The following is a 21,946-nucleotide window of genomic DNA, read 5'->3' on the forward strand; positions in this document are numbered from 1 at the left end:
TAGTAAGTGTTAAAGGAACACTCCACTTTTTTTGAAAATAGGCTCATTTTCCAACTCCCCTAGAGTTAAACAGTTGAATTTTACCGTTTTCGAATCCATTCAGCCGATCTCCGGTTCTGGCGGTACCACTTCTAGCATAGCTTAGCATAGATCATTGAATCTGATTAGACCGTTAGCATCTCGCTCGAAAATGACCAAAAAGATTTGACATTTTTCCTATTTAAAACTTGACTCTTCTGTAGTTAAATCGTGAACTAAGACCGACGGAAAATGAAAAGTTGTGATTTCTAGGCTGATATGGCTAGGAACTATACTCTCATTCAGGCGTAATAATCAAGGAACTTTGCTGCCGTTCCATGGCTGCAGCAGTGCAATGATATTACGCAGCGCCCGTGAGCCCCTGCTTGCACAGGGAACGTGCCTTGCAACCATGGAGACGTTTGTGACAAACGCTGCGTAATATCATTGCGTCTGCTGCAGCCATGATACGGCAGCAAAGTTCCTTGATTATTACGCCTGAATGAGAGTATAGTTCCTAGCCATATCAGCCTAGAAAATCGCAACTTTTCATTTTCTGTCAGTCTTAGTTCACCATTTAACTACAGAAGAGTCAAATTTTAAATAGGAAAAATATCAAAACTCTTTGGTCATTTTTAAGCGCGATGCTAACGGTCTAATCAGATTCAATGAACTATGCTAAGCTATGCTAAAAGTGGTACCGCCAGAACCGGAGATCGGCTGAATGGATTCGAAAATGGTAAAACTCAACTGTTTAACTCTAGGGGAGTTGGAAAATGAGCCTATTTTCAAAAAAAGTGGAGTGTTCCTTTAATATTAATGGGTCAAGTGTTGACAAAAAAGATGCGCCTTTAGTCGTTTCATGAAAATGGCTAAAGTTTCAGCTGCTCAGGTGGAATTAGACTGATCATTCCACTAGGGAACAGTCAAGGTAAAGGTCTGTGAAAGTGAGGTACTTCTAAGTACAAGTAGTGAGGTAGGCATATGGGGGTGCAGAGCCAGTGATTGTTCTGCAGACAAACATCACCATTAATTTTATGCTAGCAACAAGTGGCAACCAGTGCAATTTTTATGAGGAGAGGTGTGACGTGCGCTCTCTTTGATTTGTAATTCTCTTCAAATTGCATTGCTAACATTCGGTTTGCATGCTTTAAGGCTATGGTTAACTAATTAGATTTCCCAGTGTATGTAGGCCTATTTATTTACTTGTGGTCTTGTGTCTTATGCAAGTCGTTCCCATGTGCACTATTACAAGACTTCCGAAGCCATGGCATCAAGAGATTGTTGCAAGATGTCTTTTAGACATTATCTGTTAATTCTCATGTACATATCTCATTTGCATACACACAGTAAGAAGAAATTAGCAAGAAAAAAATTAATAATTGTGACAGTAAAAACATTTATGTTACAAAAAAATCTATTTTAAAGAAATGCTGTTCTTTTGAACTTTCTATATCATCGAATCCTGAATAAAAAAATAAAAAAAATCCACAAAAATATTAAGTAGCACAACTGTCTTCAACACTGATAATAAGAAGAAATGTTTCTTGAACATCAAATCAGCAGTCCTATATGATTTCTGAAGGATCATGTGACACTGAAGACAGTGATGGTTGAAAATTCAGCTTTACCATCACAGAAATAAAAGACATTTTTAGTCAAATAGAAAAGTTATTTTAAATTGTAATAGGCTAGTATTTCACAATTACTGTTTTTACTGTATTTTTTGATCAAATACAACCCGAATTCCGGAAAAGCTGGTACATTTTTTAAATTTTAATAAATTTAATAAATATGTCTGACATATTTTTCTCTATAGGTGAAAGATCTGTACTGAAGGCAGGATAATTCAGCACCCAGACTCTTCTACAAAGAAGCCATGCTGTTGTAATAGCTGCAGTATGAGGTTTTGCATTGTCCTGCTGAAATACACAAGGCCTTCCCTGAAATAGACGTCATCTGGACGGGAGCATATGTTGCTCTAAAACCTTTATATACACCTTTCAGCATTCATAGTGCCTTCCAAAACATGCAAGCTGCCCATACCGTAGGCACTTATGCACCCCCATACCATCAGAGATGCTGCTTTTGAACTGAATGCTGATAACACGCTGGAAGGTCTCCCTCCTCTTTAGCCGGAGGACATGGCGTCCATGATTTCCAACAAGAATGTCAAATTTGGACTCATCTGACCACAGAACACTTTTCCACTTTGAAACAGTTCATTTTAAATGAGCCTTGACCCACAGGACACAACGGCACTTCTGGACCATGTTCACATATGGCTTCCTTTTTGCATGACAGAGCTTTAGTTGGCATCTGCAGATGGCACGGCAGATTGTGTTTACCGACAGTGGTTTCTGGGAGTATTCCTGCGCCCATTTAGTAATAACATTGACACAATCATGCCGATGAGTGATACAGTGTAGTCTGAGGGCCCAAAGACCACAGGCATCCAATAAAGGTCTTCGGCCTTGTCCGCTATGCACAGAGATTTCTCCAGTTTCTCTGAATCTTTTGATTATGTCATGCACTGTAGATGATGAGATTTGCCTTTGCAATTTGTGAGGAACATTGTTTTTAAAGTATTCCACAATCTTTTTACGCTCTCTTTCACAGATTGGAGAGCCTCTGCCCATCTTTACTTCTGAGAGACTCTGCCTCTCTAAGACATCCCTTTTATAGCTAATCATGTTACAGACCTGATATCAGTTAACTTAATTAGTTGCTAGATGTTCTCCCAACTGAATCTTTACAAAAAATTTTTTGCTTTTTCAGCATTTTTCTTTTCTCCCTGTGCCAACTTTTTTGAGACCTGTAGCAGGCATCACATTTTAAATAAGCTAATTTAGTGGATAAAAGTGTAAAATTTATCAGTTTAAACATTTGTTCTATGTTCTATTGTGAATAAAATATTGGCTCATGTGATTTGAAAGTCTTTTAGTTTTCATTTTATTCAAATAATAAAAAAAAACCCATCCCATCCGGAATTCGGTTTGTAAATGCAACCTTCCAAACCATTTAAAAACCAATTGATTGATAGATTAAATAATTTCTTAGGCTCCATTTCAGTCTGTTCTTTACACAAAGCTATCAAATGATTTTAGAAGGTGTGGAGTAGGCTACAGTGCGCAACTCGCGCAAGAAAGTCATATGCATCTAGAAAGAAATGATGGCGAGTAACGGATGACAGAATTTTCATATTAAGTGAGCTAGTATCCCTTTAAAATGCAAATTTGAATTTCTTCTCAGAGAGTAATGAAAACACATAAGAGCCAAAGTGGAGACATCAGGCACCCTCTCAAAGAAACATGACCACATCAAATGCATGATGTCAAAAATCCTGGAATTAAGAAAACATACACACATGATCAGATTGCCATACGCAGAACGGCACCAGCCTTAAAGCCAGACCACTGCTTATCTTAAAAGATCCTTTACATAACATACAGCAGCTGTAAAAGAAGAGACCTGGGAAATCAGCCCTTAAAGCACTGGCCAAATGGCAGGAGCAGATTTGACATGCTTTTATCCCCAAAGTATGGAGCGCCGCCGCAGATACGATCCACCGCATCATTAATTCAGAGGCTCACTGCCGTATGCAGAGAGGCTGATCCCCAGTGTAAAATCATTTACGTGTGGCTTTTGCGTCTCCACATACACAACTCAACTCCACTAGCACAACAGATGCGCAAGTACCCTAAAGCACAAACAAACCAGATTACCAAGATGTTACTAATTAATATAGTGCACCCTAAAAGTATGAAAAAAGTAAGTGAGGCTCTGTTTGAAATACACTATTAAGATTCCTGCATAATAATATGAACATTTTCTGTAAGCATGAAATAGCTGGATAACCCTCTACATTGATCAAAATGCACAGTAGCCTATGTTTAGAATGAAGTTTATTATTTAAATAATAGGAAATGATGACAAGCAAACTAAAAGTCCATGAAAATAAAAATAAAAAATGACAGTTCGTGGCAGAATCAAGGTTTTTCTTTAACTAAAACTATTTAAAAAATGGTTAGGCTATAAAGTAAAATAATAAAACTGTGAAAAAGAATTTAATGCTTTGGAGTGCAGAGGAATATTGCAGAATGGCTTGCTTCCCAGAAATAAAAAGGGATCATCAGATGTTATTTTTCAACAAGACAAAGTGGCTTGAGTACAAGTCCATCAGGCTCATGTTTTGGCCTGATAAGAGTCCAGATTTGAACCCTAATGAATATTTGGTCTCACATTAAACTCAAACTAACTCCATGGGAGACATTTTTAACTACTCATGAACTGTTTGAAGCCATCAACATTGATTGGAACTCTTCTTCATCTTATAAAAAGCTGTCTACAAGTTGGGGAAGGCTATTCCCTGCTAAGTTACTTTATCTACTACAGTATTTGTGCAATTCTTGCTGATTTGTGATTAAAATTACCCCAAGCTTTACTCACCCTCAAGCCATCCTAGGTGTATATGACTTTCTTCTATCTGATGAACACAATCAGAGATATATTAATATATATCCTGACACATCCAAGCTTTATAATGGTTGTGAATAGGACCAATGAGTATGAAGCTGAAGAAAGTGCCTCCATCCACATCCATCCATCATAAACGTACTCCACACGGCTCCAGCGGGTTAATAAAGGCCTTCTGAAGTGATGCATTTGTGTAAGAAAAACACCCTTATTTAACAAGTTATGAAGTAAAATAATCTTAGCTTTTGCCAGACCGCCTTCCGCGTTCAACTTAGGAAGAAAGTGCAACACACTTACACTACATCCTACGCCTTCCCTATTCAACTTACGGAAAATACATTTTTGTAAGTTGAATACGGAAGGTGGTTTGGCGGAAACTAGATATTTTACTTTATAACTTGTTAAATATGGATATTTTTCTTACACAAATGCATTGGTTCGCTTCAGAGGGCCTTTATTAACCCCCCCAACTGTTTTATAATGAATGCAATATAATGACATTATGTTATCACAATGATGCATATTACTGTTTTAACTGTTTGTTCATTTTATTTTTTAAATAGCACGTTATTCAGTATATATTGCACCAAAATCCAGAAAATTAGTATGTCATTCCATTGCAAACATCGCCAGTGTTGATTATGCATGTATGCAAATAAATGAGAAACAAAATGTCCCGTTAAAATTCACTAACATATGATGATATGTTCTCTAAACCCATTTTTTTTTTTTTGCATATTATTTACCTCAATTCTACAAAGCGTAACACTTTACAATCCTTTGCAGCATTCAAGAAAACAGCCTGCTGTTTCACTCATAAATACACAAGAGCATCCTGCCATCCTGTTTATTAATACTGTATGTGTCAAGAGGCTAGACGTCAAACTCAAGGACAGATTATTAAATATTCATCCCCTTTTCTCTTTCTTGTGCATTACCTTCCTAATTCTTCTTGTCTGTGAATTTGCTAACTCCACACCTCTTACTCCATCTTTTCATCTTCCACATGGACTGCTGGTCTGTTATTTGGAATTCAGAGGGAACTGCTGCAGTCTGTAGGATGGAGAGTGAGGAAGCTTTGAATGATGCACTATTTGAGGCATCCAGCAGTCTTCTAATTCCTGTCTGAATAAGAAATTTATGGATGAAAGCTCAACACTCACAAATAAAAACACTGTGTGAGTGACATATCTCCACACGTGAAGGAGGGAACATGTTTGAGACACTCTGCTCACTCACACTGCCAAGCAATGAATATTTCATTCAGCCCAGAGTGAGAAACCAAAAGAGCGAGAGAGATGAGAGATTATTAGAGGAGTCACAACTATCGTCAACAGTTATATAACTAAGCAATAAGACCAGTTGGCAGACAGGGAGTGTATGGGAGACCTGTTAAATACAGTCATTTTTGCAGTTCAATTTGGTGCCACTAATGGAGCAGAAAGTATACACTTAAGCCACAGATTTGTGTTTCTTGAGCAGCAAATCATCATATTAGAATGATTTCTGGAGGATCTTGACACTGAAGACTGGAGTAATGATGCTGAAAATTCAGCTTTATACTTAAATCATCATTTTGACCAAATAAATGAGTGCGACTTTATATATATATATATATATATATATATATATATATATATATACACTGTAAAAAATAAATCTGTAAAAGAATAGAAAGTACCATTATCCAGTAATTATACTGACATTTTGCTTCTCTTGTTGCCCTTCAACTGAAAATTACAACAAAAGCTGCACAATGTGGCATCATATATCATATTCCGAGTTATATCAGTGGTGTGCAGTGGTGTTCTGAATGTTTTACAAAGAATCTGCCATTATTATAATGCATTTTAACTTTATTTATAATTATTTATGAAAATATATAATGCAGGGGTGTCCAACCCTGCTCCTGGAGGGCCACTGTCCTGCAGAGTTTAGCCCCAACCAATTAAACACACCTGAACTAGCTAATCAAAGTCCAAGTTTGCTTAGTAAGAAACTTTCAAGTAGATGTGTTGAGGCAAGTTGGAGCTAAAGCAGGACAGTGGCCCTCAAGGACAGAGTTTCAAAACCCCTGATATAATGCATTATAATGTACATTGTGAATATCTTTATAATGCATAAGGCTTTAAGTAAAGTGTTACAAAGAATGATCTTAAATCACTATGGAGAAAAGGAATAGGAACTCATACTGCTAAAAAAGTGGACAGATACCACTGTACTCTATAATGTCTGTGAAGCCATGCTATACTGTGAATAAAATCACAGCTGTAAAGGCCATTGTTAGGAATAACACACTTCAGCCGTTACTACTGACAATAACACTAATTCAACTAAAAACAAAACCTACTGTAGCTTGATCATAAATGTGCATGTATACAAAGCATTGGCCAATCAGCACCTAGAACTGGAAATATGTTGTAAAAAGTAGTATATAGATTGCTGCAAAAAAAAAAAAAAGGAGAGAAATCAAAGGAAAAAAGAAAATTGATTTGTATTCATCCCTCAAACTCACTCTTATCCCCTCGCTGATGCTGTCCTCACATCTCGTTCACTTCTTCATTTCTCTTTCAGCACACACACACACACACACACAAAGAGAGAAAGAGAGTTATGTAATCAGTGTAATCTCTCTTCTGCTTCATCTGAACATTCATGATCTACAAATCACTGTGATGATCTTCCCCAACTGCTGCTCTCTCTTTCATCAATCACTCATCTCTCTGTTCAATCTACTCTCTCTCTCTCTTTTCTTTTCCAGGAAGATTCTGCAGCAAATGACAAATTCATTTAAACTCTTTTCTCTTCCATCTTCACCCTCTTGGGTTTTGGTGCATATTTTATCGTATATAAAATCTCAGGAATGATGCATTCCTTCTAACTAATGATCTTGTTTCAATCTGATATTTGGCTCACATTCTTCTTCCCGTCGAGTCTCTCTGCAGTATGTTCCTGGTCAGCAAAATGTCAGGCAGATCCTGCATTCCCCTAGAGAGAGCCAAGCTGTTAATGTGGAGCGTGAGCCAGAGGCACACAGCACCACCCCGCCAAATGATCTGAGCTCGGTTTATCTGAAATACAGAGAGGGAGGAGAAGAGAACAGAAAGAGAAAAGACTGGGAGATGATGCAGTATAAGAGAGGAAACAGCATGTTTGGACAAGAACTCATCGAGAAACAAATAAGAGCATGATGAGGTGGACATAAGAGGAGCTTTTAGATATATAAAGCCTTTAAATATGAAACAAGTAGAAGTTACTGAAATTAAAAAATTAAAACACATGGGGAATCCCATTAAACTGCAAGTGTCTGACTTCACACTTAATGCACAGTTGTGGATTGAAAAAGAAGTAAGGCCCGTTCACACAGAACCATAGCAAAAACACGAGATGCGGGTAGTGGAGATGGGTTTTTTAAAAGTTGCACATATTTTAACTTGAGCGCTGTGTTTTTGGAATGCCGTATCAAGCACAAGACCTAGTAAAAAACAATGGAAAAGATGTGCCATAACATAATACTTATTACAATACTTAATGATTAAAATTTATAATAGAAGAGGTTAGTTTTAAAACAAACATTGGGGTTTACCACTGTAACTTTTTTTGTAAAAGTCTGCATGAAAAGAAAGATGCAGTAGTCTTTTCTTCCTTATTGTGATGTATATATGAGTGAAACAGCTTCTCAAACAAGAAAAAATATAGGGCGGGACTTGATTTTGTGGTATTGATTGGATGGTTGTGGTTTGCTATTGCTGTGATGTCATGTGAGTGACAGGTTGCCCCGCCCTCATGTCAGTAAACACATCATAGAACAGATGATGCTGCAAGAGGAAGGGGGAATTATTTTGATTAAAGATTATGAGGGCACATACATTGAATTAAATGATGTGCATAGAAAAATCATTTAATAAATACTGCAATATTCCATAAAAAAATATCAGTCCTGATTTCAACAGCCAATATTTATGAAAACATCTAAAATGATGCAAAATCAGAGTCAGTCTTCATCCCGAAGGTCACACAGCAAAAACACATTTTGTGGGAAAAATGCAGGAGATGCACCCAAACATAAGTGAATACTAAACCTCTTATTAATCCAAAACAATGCCTTTATATAATCAACTTAAAACTCTTCAGTTTTCAATTTTGTCCCTGTACTCATGAATCAGTCAATCGATATTTAAACTCAAATTTACCTCCTAGCTGTGATTAAAGCATATTCAAAGCATTGTCTGGAGTCTTGTCTGGTTATTGATGTGGGTCTACGACAGGTCAGTGGAACACTAGAGACCTTATTCCCAAGTCATAGTGTTCATAGGGGGCGAGACATCGTCCGAGACTCATAGGCATCCAGGGTTACAGATGCAGTCAGTGTAGCTATAGTCTTGGGTGTCTTATGCAATCAAAATATTATTAGGCATCTGTTTTTCCAATGCAGTCAGAGTAGTTATTCTTAGGCGTCAAGGTTTACCGATGTAGTCAGAGTGGGAGTCACCTGAGGATAACTGGAGGTGTCAGGTGTATAAGAGAAATCTACCACAACTCGCATGTCTTTTTTTGGATGTTTATTTATCTAAAACAACAATTATTGCACAGTGTTGACATTGAAAATAATGAAACATTGAATAAAAGATCAGAATAAAGTCATTAAAGGTTTTTAGGGGTGACTACCGCATTTAAACATTGCAGGTACTGTAGGATGGAACATTCTGAAAAAATCTTGCAGCATTTTACCAAAGCTGAAATCAAAGCACCATTAATTGCATTATAGTTGTTTCTCAGAATGATGTCTGTAACATAATTGCATGCATCCTCTGTGATAAAAGTCTTGAATTTGGCAGCAAGTTAGAATTGCAATCTATTTGAGTGGCCTGATTGGGTTAGACAGAATAACATTGGCTAAACCAATGGTGTGAGTTTGGGGGCATTTGGAAAACCAATGGCAGATGTGGAGTTTCATCAGAATTTTTGCATTTTGTTTGGTGACACTAGTGATGCAGAAATTACACACTTGTAATCAACAGCAAAAAAAAATAAAGCACATTTCTGTAATGACATAATGTATCTGGTAAAATGTACCACCCTGATAGGGCTAAAAACTATTAAAACAGGATTTTGGTCGTAAAAAATGACAAATTATGACATTTGTAAAATTACAGGCTGTAAAGTGGTACAAAAAGAATATTAATCATATTATTGCACGACTACAGAAACCTTCAGAAGTCAAGTTTAAAAAAATCTGAAAACCTTATATCACATTCAAGTATTCATGCTCTACAAATGCTGGTTACGTAAGAGAGAAAAAGGACAGGGCACAAGATTCCTGGGGTGAGAATGAAAGGATAAGAAAAAAGCAGCAGTGAAAAAGAAAGAGGAATCTGAAACAGGTGGCAGAGCAGCCCACTGAGAGACACACTGCTGGACAGGAAACAGAAAGAAAGAGACTGAGAGACAGAGAGAAAATGCATTTTTAAAATCACACATGAAATAAGAGTGCAGCGACACACATTCTGTTCTGAACAGCCTCACACAGCAAACACACTCCTACGACAACCTGCCAGACAAATACAACTGAGTATTCTGAGCCTCAAAGAGACAGAAATGCAGACTGACACCTCATTTGTTACAGAGCACATCAGTGTATGTTCAGTCACAAATGCACTGAAACAAATATTGGGATGGAAGCATCTTAGAATGAGGATCATGTGACACTGAAGACTGGAGTAATGATGCTGACAATTCAGCTTTGCATCACAGGAATAAATTGCATTTTAAAATTTATTAAAATAGAAAATTGAAATAATATTTTACAATATTAGTGTTTTTCACTGTACTTTCAATCAAATAAATGCAACCTTGGACAACTTTTGAATGGTGTTACATAACGGGATGAATTACTGAGTTAATGAGCCAGACCACAAAAATGACTAATAGAAATTTGGCTCTTGGTAAACATTATTCAACAGCATGCACAGCCTACATGATGTCAACAGAAAAGGAAAGCTGATGATGGATTTAAAAGGCAGATTTTGTTTGGAATAACATATACCGCTTTAGAGTTCGACATGAAGTTCGCAACCCAACTGATTCTGTAATACAATGTATTTCTGAATTTAAAATTATATTCAGTAAGAAAAAAAAAAAAGATGACAGGCGGTTGACCTGGAGGGATTTAAAGGGTTATTTCACCCAAAAATGAAATTTCTGTCATTTATTACTCACCCTCATGTTGTTCCACACCCGTTCGTTCATCTTCAGAACACAAATTAAGATATTTTTGATAAAATCCGATGGTTCAGTGAGGCCTGCATTGCCAGCAAGATAATTAACACTTTCAATGCCCAGAAAGCTACTAAAGACGTATTTAAAACAGTTCATGTGACTACAGTGGTTCAACCTTAACGTTATGAAGCGACGAGAATACTTTTTGTGCGCCAAAAAAAACAAAATAATGACTTTATTCAACAATATCTAGTGATGGAGGATTTCAAAACACTGCTTCATGAAGCTTCAAAGCTTTACAAATCTTTTGTTTCGAATAAGGGGTTCGGAGTGTGTATCAAACTGCCAAATGTGGTATGTGTGTGTATCAAACTGTCATGTGATTTCAGTAAACGAGGCTTTGTTACATCATAAATGTTTCGAAATTTCAATGGTTTTCTACTGGGGGGTGTGAGTTTGGCAGTTTGATACACACTCCGAACCAATGAATCGAAACAAAAGATTCGTAAAGCTTTGAAGCTTCATGAAGCAGTGTTTTGAAATCGCCCATCACTAGATATTGTTGAATTAAGTCGTTATTTTGTTTTTTTGCCGCACAAAAAAGTATTCTCATCGCTTCATAACATTAGGTTTGAACCATTGTAGTCACATGAACTGTTTTAAATACGTCTTTAGTAGCTTTCTAGGCATTGAAAGTGTTAATTATCTTGCTGGCAATGCAGGGCTCTCTGAGCCATCGGATTTTATCAAAAATACCTTAATTTGTGTTCTGAAAATGAACAAAGGTCTTAAGGGTTTGGAACAACATGAGGGAGAGTAATTAATGACAGAATATTCATTTGTGGGTGAACTAACCCTTTAAAAATAAGATGGATTGGCAGCATCAGCTGAAAAGGAAAATCCTTTGTGAGGAGGGCCAAGTTCATAAATATTTGATGAAATATTACAAATACAAAAGTTTTCTTTGGAATAACGTGCTATGGTGAAATGCTCATGATAAGACCAGGAATGTGATTTAAGCAAGTAAACAGGAAAAGTCTCTTGGTCCTGCAGTCAGTTGCAATAAACTTTATTAAAAATGCTAAAAAAGTCAATTAAACTTATTAAAATCTGTGTTTAGCTTAAAATTGAAGCCTATACATTAAGACAGAAAAAGAGTCACCTGGAGAAGTGCAAAGGAATCTGTATCCTTTGTTCTCCTCATATACAATTTCACACATTTGGGCACACACACGTGTCAAGTCAAATAGGGTTGCATAGTTAAGACGGGTCCGTGAGTATAAATATCTCATAGTGGCAATTGTGTGGGAAGCAACATCAGGAGCATTTCCAAACGCACACAGCCAGACTTCCTCCGAAGAACATGTAGAGCAGGTTCTTGACTTCATGGGTCACCTCGAACCCAAACCCCTCACCGATCACCACGTGCCACGAACTGCCAAACTTCTTATCCATGGACTCCTTGATCATTTTGGCAGCACTCTGAAAATAAAGCGAACCAGCGAGAAAGAGAGCGAGATGAAAGCATGTAGGCTAGTAGAGCAGTCCAGATGGCCAGACTGCGAGTGTGTGAACCGTCCTGACTCAGTACTAGACGGAAACGCAGAGCCCAACCCTACCTGTGTGACCTGGGGAACACATTTATTTGAAAGCCTGCACTTAATAACACTAAAACACGCAAACATGACTGACCTCATTGTTGGATGCAAATTTCTCACAGGCTGTGACGCAGAGCTCCATGGTCTCCACACGCATCTCCTCTGGCATATCTGTGTGCTGACCAACAGAACATGTTCTAGTCAAGCTCTTATATGTATAACAAGATTATTTTTTGAGGTATAACAAGATTATTTTATGAAGTACAAAGAATAATATATAAAGTAATTTGGAGTATATACATTGCAGTTCAAACGTTTGAGGTCAGTAAAATTATATATATATATATATATATATATATATATGTGTCCCAATTCGCATACTATCCGTCCTAAATAGTATTCGAAATAAGATTTAGTATGTGCCAAAACGTAGTATGTTGAAATGAGTATTCCAAAGATATTCGGATGGTCTACTTTTTCCAGTTAGATTGCGAAGTGCAGATCCGTGCACACTTCTAATGGTTAATATTGCCCATAATACATTGCGCTGTGGACAAGGATTCGATTAGAACTACAAATACGAATAAAAAGTGTTAAAAAACTACAAACATGACGGATGTGCGAGACCGACGGTTAAGCAGAGCGGTTAAGATAAAGGGCTTGAATGTTTAATAATCAGTATAACCTGACAAAAAGATATTTATTAAATGTTATCCACATTATATTTCATCTGCAACAGCATTGTGAACTTTTATAACGATACGTTTGGTCTTTAACTTTTAAATGCATCATTATGCAAAGACGACCCATGACTGTCAGATTAACGTGCAACGTAACGTAAAACTGGAAATCAAGTATAGCATGGGTACGATGTCATTGATAGGCGACGCACGGACACAGTCCGTGTCCTGGTTAAAATTGCTTATTTCTCTGGATTTAAACATTCTTGGAAAAACTAACAAAATATATAACATTGTTCTAGTGGTTTTTGGATATTTTAATCCAACAATCTTACATATTTAAGATTGTAAAAAGTCAAATAACAAAGAAGTGCAAGTACAGTGGGTACGGACCGTATTCAGACCCCCTTACATTTTTTACTTGTTGTTATATTGCAGCCATTTGCTAAAATCATTTAAGTTCATTTTTTTCCCTCATTAATGTACACACAGCACCCCATATTGACAGAAAAACACAGAATTGTTGACATTTTTGCAGATTTATTATAAAACTGAAATATCACATGGTCCTAAGTATTCAGGCCCTTTGCTCAGTATTTAGTAGAAGCACCCTTTTGATCTAATACAGCCATGAGTCTTTTTGGGAAAGATGCAACAAGTTTTTCACACCTGGCTTTGGGGATCCTCTGCCATTCCTCCTTGCAGATCCTCTCCAGTTCTGTCAGGTTGGATGGTGAACGTTGGTGGACAGACATTTTTAGGTCTCTCCAGAGATGCTCAATTGGGTTTAAGTCAGGGCTCTGGCTGGGCCATTCAAGAACAGTCACGGAGTTGTTGTGAAGCCACTCCTTCGTTATTTTAGCTGTGTGCTTAGGGTCATTGCCTTGTTGGAAGGTAAACCTTCGGCCCAGTCTGAGGTCCTGAGCACTCTGGTGAAGGTTTTCGTCCAGGATATCCCTGTACTTGGCCGCATTCATTTTTCCCTCGATTGCAACCAGTCGTCCTGTCCCTGCAGCTGAAAAACACCCCCACAGCATGATGCTGCCACCTCCATGCTTCACTGTTGGGACTGTATTGGACAGGTGATGAGCAGTGCCTGGTTTTCTCCACACATACCGCTTAGAATTAAGGCCAAAAAGTTCTATCTTGGTCTCATCAGACCAGAGAATCTTATTTTTCTCACCATCTTGGAGTCCTTCAGGTGTTTTTTAGCAAACTCCATGCGGGCTTTCATGTGTCTTGCACTGAAGAGAGGCTTCCGTCGGGCCACTCTGCCATAAATCCCCGACTGGTGGAGGGCTGCAGAGATAGTTGACTTTCTACAACTTTCTCCCATCTCCCGACTGCATCTCTGGAGCTCAGCCACAGTGATCTTTGGGTTCTTCTTTACCTCTCTCACCAAGGCTCTTCTCCCCCGATAGCTCAGTTTGTCCGGACGGCCAGCTCTAGGAAGGGTTCTGGTCATCCTGTCTGGTCGAAACGTCTTCCATTTAAGGATTATGGAGGCCACTGTGCTCTTAGGAACCTTAAGTGCAGCAGAATTTTTTTTGTAACCTTGGCCAGATCTGTGCCTTGCCACAATTCTGTCTCTGAGCTCTTCAGGCGGTTCCTTTGACCTCATGATTCTCATTTGCTCTGACATGCACTGTGAGCTGTAAGGTCTTATATAGACAGATGTGTGGCTTTCCTAATCAAATCCAATCAGTATAATCAAACACAGCTGGACTTAAATGAAGGTGTAGAACCATCTCAAGGATGATCAGAAGAAATGGACAGCACCTGAGTTAAATATATGAGTGTCACAGCAAAGGGTCTGAATACTTAGGACCATGTGATATTTCAGTTTTTCTTTTTTAATAAATCTGCAAAAATGTCAACAATTCTGTGTTTTTCTGTCAATATGGGGTGTTGTGTGTACATTCATGAGGGAAAAAAATGAACTTAAATAATTTTAGCAAATGGCTGCAATATAACAAAGAGTTTTATTTAAAAAAAAACACAGAAAATGGAGCAGTTTGAGTGATAACCCTAATACAGACAAACACAGACACATCAATAACGGATTCTTTCTATCTAGGTCACAGCAGCAGTCGAGCTGCACCCACCCTGATGAGCGGAAAGCTTTGCAGTCTTTTGTAGTCGGCATCCTCTTTTTTACCATCACCAGTTTCTGCCATCCTTTTCTTTACTAAAAAGAGAAAAAGAGAGACAGAGGGATTAGTCCTGTCTCATGGAAAGGAAACAGAAACAGAACATTAGGTCAAATCTCCCACCCATTAAGTGCATTAGGTCATAAATCTTATATTTTCACCATTTGGAGGGAGAATGCAGAATTTTGTTTGTAAGCAAAATATAAACATTCTCCTGCAGGATGACTGTCCTTATCAAATATTTAAATTGATCAAAAAGAACAATGAGGACAGTAATACTGGTATATTTTAATATATTGCCATTTCCTAGTTGGGGTCTGCTTTCCAAAAAGACTGGTTATGAGCTTATATAATTACACCTCTTGGGGATCTTTGATAATGATTTTTGAAAATCAGTACACCAACATCGACTAAATTAGAGATTTTATAGCTTTAAAGCTGTGTTAGGAAAATGGTAATGTTTAAGTAATGTTTATATGCAAGTACTTCTGTCATTAGTGTGATGCTTCCACATAATAAAAACTTTGGTAAAGTTGGTTTTATATTCGCACATTCAGACTTCTGATAAATTCAGACTTTCCAATAAATGTGCAATAAATTAATGTTTTAATTTTATGCAGCTACATGATATTGACAACCAACGATTGTCAACTTACAACATTTTTCACAGTCGATCAAAATAGGCAAGTAATGTTTTCATGGCATATTTACTTGTGAATGTCCACTGAATGTCCAATGTAGTGTGATTAACAAGGCTATTGAATACGGATGTCCGAATGTGCGAATATAAAACCAACTTTACCCAAGTATAATAAAACCAGATTATCAGCATTAATACGCATAAAATAAGTTACAGCTTCACTTATTACTGCATTTGCACAATAGAGTGTCAATGAAACAATCAAAATATCTTAAAAGTGGTGTGACATGATTAAACATCTAAAACAAGTATAATTTTATAATACAAGTATAATTTTTTCTACAAGTATAATTTTTTCTAATTATATAACTAGTATTGTGCAGAGATTTCATGACCTGAGAGATTACATGGAATATTTGTACTTTTATAGCTTCACTTGTCACACCACAGAATCATTTAAAACAAACTATTAAGACAAATTTATCATCATCAGCATGAAACGGAACTTTTATTAACTATTGTGATATATATCTGAGTTAAACGGCTTCTTGAACAAGAAAGAATGTAGGATTGTATTTTTTTTTCATGGGGAATTGATTGGATGGTTGTGGTTTGCTATTGCTGTGATCTACTTGGGTAAAGCTGGTTTTATATTCGTACATTCGGAGATACGTATTAAATAGCCTTGTTAATCACACTACATTGGACATTCAGTGAAAAATGTTGTAAGTTGACAATCATTGGTTATCAATATCATGTCGCTGCTTAAAAATGAATTGTAAATAAATTGTAAATGTTGATTTCATGGTGACTTTAATTTAAAAAGGACTTGTTGACCAGTTCTACACTTTTTCTAATACAAATGTATGTATTTTAATCTAAAATCTTGATGTTGAAAAAGAAGGTTAAAGTCCATGTCATTAGTCAACTCAGCATCACACCAAAACGCATAAACTCTCATTATTATCAAGTGTTTTTTATGTCATATATCATCGATTAATGTAAAGGCATTGCACAAATACCTTCACACTACAAAACAGTCAACAGACAACTATTATTCAGAATATTAAAACAGCCAGATTTTGAAAGTTAAATACTCTTGTTTATCATTCAAATCTGTTTAAAATTAATTATTAGAAAGAATAATGGCAGTGCACGAGACAACTTGCAAACTGAACCAGTCCTACAAAACCGACACTAAGATATCGTACCAATCCAAATAAAATAAAAAACGAGCCATGCAAAATCACGTTTTCAGTCTTTAGCGCATCATTATGTAAAAATAAAAAAAAGAAGATAAACACGTGTCGAGTAAGCGTTTGTTTTTAGCATCCCTGAGCTAATGTTAGCTTGCTAGCTCGACTCCATCCCTTAAAACGCTACGACTGATAAATGATTGAAAGCAATGGAGAAATATGAGCATGTAAATCGTTTAAAGCTCGGGAATAGTTAATTTTATATCACCACATTTCAATAACCTACCGTTCTGTCGCGCTGTATACAGACACTTTCCTCCACTAGTGTTGTCATGGATACACACCGGCCTCGGCAACCTCCGGCCCACGTGACCTGCTTATTTCCGCCACCGGCTACTGAATCTTTCTTTCTTTCTTTCTTTCTTTCTTTCTTTCTTTCTTTCTTTCTTTCTTTCTTTCTTTCTTTCTTTCTTAACAGTACCATTATCTTTCCATTGTACACAAAGGCATATCCAAGAAGAATACAGTACATTTTTGTTAGTTATGGTACAAAAATTGGTCCCACTCAACTCAGGGCCACCCCTTTGGCCACCCCGCTCACAACTGCAGTTTCTGTCTACTTTTTTTGTTGACAAGAATTGCGTTTATTTAAACGTAGAACCGTATCTTTAAGACCACAAAAAAAAAAAAAAAAAAAACGGGAGACTTTTCAGACGTGCACTCTCAGAGCCAGGCGCATGTCAAACGCGCGCGGAAATTATACAGGTGCCGAATGAGCTTCAGCAGAACAACGGTGAACGGCGAACATTATAGCCTATTTAGTTTACGTAAATGTTTCTCAACTGGTAACTTGCTAGACCGCGCACTTTTCAATCACGCGCAAATACGGCGCGCTGTATAGCTATTATTCACTATAAATAAAGCGCAAAAGAAAGTACGAGCATGCAACGTCGTAGTTCATTAATTATACATAAAATTCAAGGTTGAATAATCTTTGAACTACAGTATGTAGTTATCTGCATGTCATCCATGGAGATGCAACAATGGAGAACAAGCTATTGGGGGTTTTGAGAACCAGAACTGACTGAACAAGTTGAAATTTAGCTAGTGTATGTCCCTTTATTAATATGCCTGGAGGTGAACAATGATTTAAAAAAGACAAGAAAAAAAAGGTCAAATTCTCTCAGCATTCCATGATCTCAATTGTAATTAAGTACAAATTAACTGTATTCAGCTGTGTTGCAGGCACAGTCCAGTACATTATAGACAGACTCATTTTTATGTTGAAATAATGAAGATTTCTGTGCCACCCCAGAGTGGTTGCTGGCCCCTGCCTGGCCACCCCTATGAAAAAATCCTGGCTCTGCCACTGGTCCCACTTTATATTAAGTGGCCTTAACTACTATTTACTTACTTCAAAAAATAAGTACAGTGTACTTATTGGGTTCATATTGAATTGCAAAACACTTTTGCTACTATTGAGGTGGGATACGGGTAAGCCTATAGGGACAGATTTTGTGGCATGGTTCGGTTTAAGGGTAGGGGTATAATGTGTAAAGGATGGGTCAACAGTGTAATTATATATGTTAATTACAGAAATTAATTACTGATGTAATTACATGCAGGAGTTTTTAAAATATAAGTACAATGTAAAAACATGTATGTACACAATAAGTGCATTGTATCAAATGATTAATTTAAATGTAAGTACATAGTTAAGGCCACTTAATATAAAGTGTGTGACCCAAAAATTTAAGTAACAGTAGCAAAAAAAGCTTGAAGGTGTGTTTTTGTGTTAAAATAAGGTCAGCCGGTTGGTGTGCCACACAAATCTGGCAGTAAACCTTTTGTTTTTTGATTATAATGGCATTAAAGCCTTTCACTCGTGAATTGTCTGAGAAAGAGAGGGCAGAGAGGTAATCCCAGTGGGAATTATGACATTTTGGAGATTAAGGAAACTACTATAGGCAATGTGGGTCATCCACATCAGTGTTCTGGCATATTAATCCAACCAAAGTTCTGATCAGGATTGTTGAAAATGGCTTTGACTATTTTTTGTTCCACGTGCAGATGTTATTGAGCAGGCTGCCATCAGCGCCCACACCGCCAACACAGATAACAGTATTTCATAACACAGACTAGAGGTTAAAAGACCTCCTACACATCCTTCCCAAGCATCATTCACATCTCCACAGGGTACTCGGTTTGTTGTCGGTTTCAGCACTTTTTACTGGATTACTTTTCTGCACCTTAAACTTGGTTGGCATTTTTTGGAGATTCCCAGCTAAACACTATAGGATAATATCAGATTAAAAGTCAATCACATGAACATGGCTTACACTCTTAAAAATAAAAGTTCTGAAAGGGTGTTTTCTCAACAACGCCAAAAGAACACATTTGGTTCCCAAAAGAACCTTTCAGTGAAAAGTAGCCTTCTTAAAGGAACCATTTGCTTCTTACTGTGAAGAACATTTTAATAATACTAAGAACCTTTTTAAACTGTAAAGAACCTAAATGGAAAAGTTCCATTGATGTTTAAGGTTCTACATGGAACCATTGATGCTAATAAAGAATGTATAATCTGAACATTCTTGGCTTGGAAAAAGGCATCTTAACTGATTGAAGTATGAAGAGGATTCACAAGGATTTCACAAACACACCTCAATCTTCATTCTTAATTCAAGGAACGATTGAAGAACAATGTGGAGAAAAGAGGAAAAAATTGAGATCAAAATGAGAAGATGCTTATTTGAGGTTCCCATGTTGTAAGAACCTTTGGAGAACCTCTAGGCAACCTTTTAAAAACACATCCAGAGATAGGCTTATTGGTCTGTGCTTCTCGGGCTTCTAAAGCATGCTGGGATTCTTTTTATATTCTGAGAGAAAATAAAAAAGAGACAGATGCACACATACTCAAGAGAGCTGGGTCAGTTGAATTTGCTGGCAGGGGCACAAATGATGCAAGATGTGTTGCCTAATCCACTCATATAATGAATACAGTAGTGGACTGCAAGAGACAATACATACAGAAAAAGACTGGAAATGGTTTAACATCAACACAAAAGTAGTACATACATACTGATAAATGAATATATATATATATATATATATATATATATATATATATATATATATATATATATATATATATATATATATATATATATATCCCAGCATGCTTTATTATATATATATATATATATATATATATATATATATATATATATATATATATATATATATTTGGTCAAACAGCAACTATGCTGTTTACAGCAATGGAACATTGACATGTTATTTTTAGCTTAAACTTAGATCTAGCTGTCTCAGTCATACAAAATTAAATTGGTTTTCTCCAAAAGAAATATTGGATTTGGATGGAGATAACAAATCTAGACTGTACACAAAAAGACATGCGATCTGGTGATCATATGCTTGTGTACAATCACATTCAGTCAGTATGTACAAGGAATCATGGGACTAATAAACAAAAAGATAATAAACATAAATAGTGCACAGCATTTCAAAATCATTTTACATTCAGATATTTGTGCATCCCCTGCTTTTATAAAAAAAATGAACAAAAACAACAACCAGAGAGAGAGAGAAATGAGAGAGAACACTGTTGTTATTGTGCTATATATTTTAATTCTCATTGTCATATTAGATATTAAAGCATTTGATCTCCATTTCAACACAGACAAAGACACTGACAGAATTCAAGAAATGAACATTAGAGGATAGAAGAAAGATTTGAAAAATATAAATGAGTAAATCCTCAGAGTGTAGAAAAATGTTCAAGCAAAAAGAGAGAACTTTACATCCAACTTCCAAGATATATCTTCATTCAAAAACAAATATATTCCAGAAAAGGTAACAGTATTAAACAATCATTTGTAAACCACTCTTTCTGAACACAATATAAAGCTTGTTCATGTACACTGAAAGAACTGAACATCACAAAATGACTACTGAAATGCAAACAAACAGGCATTGCACAAACAACAGCAAGTACACAATACATCAGAAAGAAAATATATTTAGTGCTGAAACACTTTTAAAAACACAATTCCCAACCATTATGACGATCTTGTGCAGTTCAATTGTATGGCCACGAAATCTCAAACCACATGCCTATAAAACAACTGTTTGCAACATACACAAAATGAAACCAGTTCTGTGAGTCAGTATATATGATTGCGCATTTGGGACAGCATTCTTGTGTTTGACAAGGCCACAAAACTGGCATTTTTCAGCCTGCTGCATTTTACATATAGACAATACATTGAGTATAATCCACATAAAGCATACCATATGTGCGGTGTAATTTACATAAGCTCTTTATCAAGAGATGAAGAGGGATAGATAGATAGATGGTGGGATACACATATAATGGTGTAAATATTATACATTCAAATACGGAATGTTTGTTGCTTATTTTACAAATATAATTCTGTTGAGTAGATTCTTGTATAAATCTATATAGGCTATATATGCTAATTTCTCAGCATGAGAAGATATTTGTTTGTCTGTAGATATTTGCAGATTACGTTTAACAGGAACGCTGAAAACAGTTCTCAGAAAGCATGTCATTACAGGTGCCATATTATAAAGGGTTTCAAAACCATGGCTTTAAAGGTTAATAGCTATTCGTTGAAATATTGCTGAAGTATTCATCTGGCCAAATGCCTTCTTCAATTGCTCCTTTTTTCTGTCCTTCATTCTAATTCGATGTGATTCTGATGATGTTAAAGGGTTTTTAATGGAGGAGAATTCAACCAGGACTGGCCTGACCAATAGGATTCAAGTCTGTTGGAGTGATCACCATAGAAACAGTGTGATTCAAAAACATCTAAAAAAAAAAAAACTTGAATAGAAAAAAAAAACTAGTATAAAAAACTGCAGACTAAAAGCAAACAAATTCCCAGCTGTTTGAGTGTGTGTGTGTGTGTGTCAAAACTGATTTCAATCA

At 36.5% G+C, this 21,946-nt stretch overlaps 1 protein-coding gene across 1 annotated transcript; it reads right to left on the minus strand.

Moving 5' to 3' along the window:
* Positions 1–11,489: 11,489 nt before the first annotated feature.
* Positions 11,490–17,332, minus strand: dnal4a (dynein, axonemal, light chain 4a). Its single transcript, XM_067381606.1, has 4 exons — positions 17,264–17,332; positions 15,097–15,179; positions 12,406–12,489; positions 11,490–12,195 (listed from the first exon to the last, which is right to left on the minus strand). Exons 2-4 carry the CDS (start codon positions 15,166–15,168, stop codon positions 12,031–12,033), a joined length of 321 nt encoding a protein of 106 aa, XP_067237707.1. The 5' UTR covers positions 15,169–15,179; positions 17,264–17,332; the 3' UTR covers positions 11,490–12,030.
* Positions 17,333–21,946: the final 4,614 nt, after the last annotated feature.

This window comes from Chanodichthys erythropterus, chromosome 3 (assembly GCF_024489055.1).
Source record: "Chanodichthys erythropterus isolate Z2021 chromosome 3, ASM2448905v1, whole genome shotgun sequence".
Taxonomy (NCBI): Eukaryota; Metazoa; Chordata; class Actinopteri; order Cypriniformes; family Xenocyprididae; genus Chanodichthys; species Chanodichthys erythropterus.

Coding starts and splice junctions, on each gene's coding strand:
- dnal4a (XM_067381606.1), bottom strand. CDS start 15,168: ATGGCAGAAACTGGTGATGGTAAAAAAGAGGATGCCGACTACAAAAGA. Junction 12,490..15,096: donor AAAGCTTTCCGCTCATCAGG/GTGGGTGCAGCT, acceptor TCTGTTGGTCAG/CACACAGATATGCCAGAGGA. Junction 12,196..12,405: donor AATTTGCATCCAACAATGAG/GTCAGTCATGTT, acceptor CTTTATTTTCAG/AGTGCTGCCAAAATGATCAA.